Raw genomic sequence first — 5,130 nt, 5'->3', positions numbered from 1 at the left:
CTATAGGTTCCAGCGTCAGACAGGACACATGGAAATGACCAGGAGAAATGTGCTGTAATTCTGAAAGTGCTGGGGCTGGACAGAAATGCCCACATCTGGGCAACGTCAGCTCTCAGGGAACCCAGTGCATACCAGCCCCAAATGGTGTTTGATTCTCATTGTCGCATTCTGCAGGCCTGCTTTTAGTATGCTGCCCTCAAGGTTCTTCTTTTTGTCACCTGAGAAACATGGTGGAGTACTGAGAAGAAAAATAAAGTCCTGTCAGGAGGTCAGCCTCAGGCTCAGAGAAGTGGGAACAGCATGGGTTCTAAAGGAATTCATACCAGGGCTCTGCTTCCAGCCCTGTTCCTTAGTAACCACGTGATCCTGAGAAATACCCAGGAAATACCCTGTTTCTATGACCCAATTCACAAACCCTGTGAGCCCTGGATTCTTCATCTGTAAGTAGATGTGTAAGGCCCGTCTAGTAGGACAGTCGGAGTGTATAAAACGCAGGTGAAGCACCTGGCTCTGGGCCTGGTGTAAATTAGAAGTTTCACAAATGGTGGATGGCTGTTATTTCTAATATGTTTTAACCCCAGGCCCTAATATTGGGATTTTGTTGTTGCTGTCGTTGTTCTCCAGGACTTATCAGAGAATATACAGCTTAAGAGAACATGGAATACTTAGCCACAAAAGGAAGCTTCACCCTTAAAATTCAGTTAAGTATTTCCCCTTAGAGAATGCACTTCAAAATTTGGTTGTGTGGAGTTTTGCCCAGCTAGGTGCAGCTCAAAGCTCCTAGAATCTGTGTCAAAGACCAACTCCTTCCCTCTCTCCCAGCTGCTTTCCCACCCAATCCACTATTTTCATCCATTTTGTTACCATCCAAAATCTAGCCCGTGCTTACAATTGGTCAAATGCACTTGAGATAACCTAGTTAGAATGCCTTTTTCATGAAGTCAGCTCTGGCTCTCCCTGCCTGGCAGAAAAGCACCTGGCCAGTGGCTTCTGGGCCACGCTTCCCGGGAAATTCAGCCTCATCGCTCAGGAAACCCTTGCAGATGATGGGTGTCCATCACGTGCATCTTGGGCTGTGTTCAATAGCAGTGGGACAAAAGCACAGGACACCTTCCATTCCTGCCCCAGGTGGAGACTCCTCTCGGTTCATTCCCCATCCTAAAGAAACTGCTCAGAGTTGCTTTCCATTCCAGGCTTATCTCACACCCTCTGAGAATTTGGCCCTGCACCCACCCAGCTTCATTAGAGTCAGCTCCTTCAGATCAAACTGCAGTTTATCAAAGCCCCAAATGCCCCAGCTCAGGGCATTTACACTCCACCACTCTCACCTGGAGCCTGACATCCTCACCCCTCTCTTACATTTCCTGTACATCTTACAGGACTTCTTGCCACCTTAATTATAAGACTGCAGCTCCTAGACTCTACAACCCTATGGGTAGGCATTGAGTGTGGCTTACCTTAGCATCTCCACTACTAACCCAGGGCCTTACAAAGAGCGGATGCTGAGTGAATGGAAAAGAAATGAGCCAGTAAACAGAAGAATTATTTATTCAGGTTTAATTTCTCTTGCATTCTCAAAGAAGCCAAGGAAATCCAGGTATGCATATTTGTTTGATTTTACAGAATAGACTGAGGTATAAGGCAAGAATTAACTATCTTTTAATGTCTTGAGTTCTTTATCTCAGGTATGTTATTGCTAATTCGCTCACAATTTTAAGCAAATACTTTCTCCACTGCTGTCATTATATCACAATTCACAAAATGGAATGGATTTCCCAATCTGAATAAAAAACAAGACTCTTACTCCTAAACTATATAAACAGCACTATGTGTGACTACTGTCATTCACAAACGTGGATGCTAAAGTTCACTCAACCATCCACTAAAAGGAACATCTGAACAATTCCAACAGGAAACAAAGATAAATCTCCAAGTCATCCAATAGAACAGAAACCCAAAACTGAGAATGCTGACTGCTCTCTTCAAAGAGTGAAGAATGGGCCTCATGTCACACGAGGCAGCGGAAGATAATGAATGGGGCCCTGGAAGGTGCACTGGCCCAGACCCCTCCCACTGGCCCTGGCTGCACCGCGTGCTCGGACTCACTCTTCCCCATCTCTCAAAGCCCATTCATGCAGGGGTGGGTAGGAAATGTGAGGCTCTCCACTGATCTTTAGCATGTGGTGCAGGACTTTCACATAGCTGGTTTCAATGAGGGCCCTTGGACCCCACAGGAACTCGTAGCATGCAGGATCACTGCCGGGCACCTGCCGGTACTCCAGGTAGTTTTCCTGCACGAAATCTTGGGTGAGCAGCTTCCTGGGATGTGCGAAGACACTGTCCTCCCTCCCATCGAACACCTCCAACACACTCAGCTCCTCCCAGATTTTCTCCTCAGGAGCACTGTCGCCCTCTATTGCGATTATGGCCAGGATGATTATCAGCAGGCCTGTCTTGGGCATGATCTGATTGTCGCCCAGCAGGCCATCGTAGGAGAGGCCCAGGCAGGTGACAAGGATGTACAAGTGGCCAATGGGGACCACTTCCATCACCTCGATGCCAAAGACCAGCTGCAAGTACTCAGAGGCTTTGCTGAAGACCACAGGAAAGAGGTACTGGCAATTTCTCATGACACTCTCCAGCATTTCTGCCATTGTGAACGGCTCCCTGGCTCGATACTTGAGGAGCAGAAAATGAACCAACTCAGTCATCTTCCTCCTGAGTGTTGCTCGGAACTCGGACTCCAGGTCAGGAAACATTCTTGGTCCCTCCTCTTCTTGGTTGCTGGAGCCCTCATCGGATTGGCTCCAAAGGGTGTAGTTGATGGTAGTAGAGAAGCTGGAGACCCCCTGAGGACTCTGGGTAGGACCTGGTGACTCAGCAGCAGGCACCTCCCCCAGGGTGACTTCCACTAGAGTAGAAGAGGAGGAGGCAGTCTCCTGCTCCTCAGTAGCAGGAGCCTGCGCACCCACCAGGCCAAGGGCCTCTCCTCGGGCCTCAAGACCTTCTTCAGGCTTGCAGTGTTGACACCTCTGCTCAAGAGGCATGATGACTTTGGTCAGGGCGGCAGGCAGGAATGTGGGCAGGAGCTGGGCAATGAAGACCCACAGGCCTGGGGAGAGACGGAGCGTGTGAGAGCCCTGAGCTGAGAAATGAACTGACCCTTGGAGGCTCTATCAAAGGCTTACTTACAGATCTTCTCCTTCAATGCTCCTCCAGTGCCTCGGGTCCTCCTTGTCGGCCTGACCCCTCAGAACCTGAAGGAGGAAGTGAGAGGGCATCTCAGGGTACAGCCAGCAAGCACATGCTGAGGCTGCAGGACTGGCAGTAGGGAGGGTGAGGCCAGAGGCTCTGGGGTCCCATTTGTTCTGGGGCGGGTGGGGCCCTTGGTGCGCATTCCAGGAAAACTTTCAGTGTGGGCACTGTCTGCACACCCTCTGGTTTGTGACCTGAGGACACTGCCTCAGACCAAGGCCTCACTGCCTGGTTTCTACAGCTCCTGATTCCTGGGAAAGGAATGCACGGGCCTTCAGGGTGCAGACTGCAAGCACAGCCACGGATTCCCAGAAATTTCAGCAGGGTTGGCCAGACTCTGTGAAGTCCCCACTCTACTCGGGTGGAGGGTCCCCTCTGTGCTCACTCAGGGCCCTCAACTTTCTCCTTGTAGGGCCTAATCCTACCCTTTTGCTGGCCTGAGAAACTCTCATGTTATGAACTCACATTCCTGATGTGGTACAGAAGGACCTGAGGGACCAACATCTGGCCATACATGACCAGGTCGTCCCAGGAAGGACAACGAGAGATGTCCAAATTCATTGGAGTCCATGTGTCCTGAGTGAGGAGTCTGCTTGGTCCTCACGTCCACTACCGGCAGGGCCTGAGAGCCTCCCTCCCTCTACTGACCTGAGTGCATCCCCTTCAGACCAAACCCTCCTGTTCCCTGACATCAGAGATCCCAGGATAATGGAGGAACCTCAGCTGACGGCCCTGCCCAAGCTCTCTCAGGTAACAGCAGGGGCAGGGCAGATTTCTATGGGGCCCCCTGTCTGCATTCTGGCCCAGGAGAATCGTCAATCCTCCCTCAGGCTCCCCACCTGGATGCTTGGCAGATCCTAGGACCACTGCATCTGTCGACCAGATGGGGGCCCCTGTGTTGACCTGAGTTACCTTCTGAAAACAAGGTCCTCACATCCCTGAGATGTTGAAACAGAAGTGAGGAGGGGCCACATCCTGTCACCCCCACGAGCGTTGTCCAGGGCTGACCCCTTTGGTTCTAGGTTGAGGCTTCTGATGGTCTCCTGTGGGTTACTTATCTTACTCCTGCCGGGACCTGCCCTTCCTCAACCCCCAACCCCCTGAAATGGGCAGACATCTCCTCTTTACACCAACACCTTATCTCCCTGAGGGTTTCCCAACCTCCTGCCTGTGGTACAAATGATATTGCCACTCATGGCCATCCCTGATCAGGTTCTCCCAGAGCCAAGAACAAGGGACAGCCACACTCTGTGGCATTCCTTTTTTCTAGGCCGGGGGTTTCCCCAGTCTTCACGAAGGGGGCACACCCTGGGTACGGCAGATCCTGGAATTCCTCCCTCTGCAGACCTGAAGTCCCACTCCTCAGACCACAGTCCTCAACTCTGTCACCCTGAAGGCGCAATGAGCACAGGGCACTTTTGGCCACTGTGCCCAGGATCCCCCAGACCAAGGTTCCCACTGATCTGGACTGCAAGGTCCCCTCAGTCCTCCCTCTTCTTCCTCCCCTTGACTCCTCTCAGGGCTGGGCCCCATCCCCCTGCTGAAGTGGCTCTGCATCCCTAGGATTCCCGCGGCCGTATGAAAAGGTGCCTCAGTTTGAGACAGGGGTACAGCAGGCCCCGTGTCCTGGCATGCTGGGTCCTCTCAGGACTCCATTGTCTTCCAGGAGGGCCCCGGCCCTTCGTCTGCTTCCCAAAGGCCATACTCCCGATACCGAACCCCTTCCCTTCCCTTAGCCGTAGATGTGAACGTCAGGATCCGCGTGCTTGGCCACCATTCCCGGAGCCTCCTTGGGTTGATGGCAGGGGCAAAGCCCAGACTCTGCCAGGATGGGGGTGGGGGTGGGGATGGGAATGGGGTTGGTGTTTGAGGGAT

At 52.2% G+C, this 5,130-nt stretch overlaps 1 protein-coding gene across 1 annotated transcript; it reads right to left on the bottom strand.

Annotated features, from left to right (window-relative positions):
- Positions 1–1,545: 1,545 nt before the first annotated feature.
- Positions 1,546–3,259, bottom strand: LOC108522722 (melanoma-associated antigen 2). The gene is made up of 2 exons (XM_017863103.1): positions 3,193–3,259; positions 1,546–3,112 (listed from the first exon to the last, which is right to left on the bottom strand). The coding sequence occupies exon 2, from the start codon at positions 3,045–3,047 to the stop codon at positions 2,103–2,105; it is 945 nt and encodes a 314-aa protein (XP_017718592.1). The 5' UTR covers positions 3,048–3,112; positions 3,193–3,259; the 3' UTR covers positions 1,546–2,102.
- Between the last annotated feature and the right edge of the window lie 1,871 nt (positions 3,260–5,130).

This window comes from Rhinopithecus bieti, unplaced genomic scaffold (assembly GCF_001698545.2).
Source record: "Rhinopithecus bieti isolate Rb0 unplaced genomic scaffold, ASM169854v2 scaffold_69436, whole genome shotgun sequence".
NCBI lineage: Eukaryota > Metazoa > Chordata > Mammalia > Primates > Cercopithecidae > Rhinopithecus > Rhinopithecus bieti.
The sequence above is the reverse complement of the archived record's forward strand: the minus strand, read 5'-3'. Positions and strand labels throughout refer to the sequence as shown.

Excerpts from the sequence above, each read along its gene's own strand:
- LOC108522722 (XM_017863103.1), bottom strand. The coding sequence starts at position 3,047 with ATGCCTCTTGAGCAGAGGTGTCAACACTGCAAGCCTGAAGAAGGTCTT.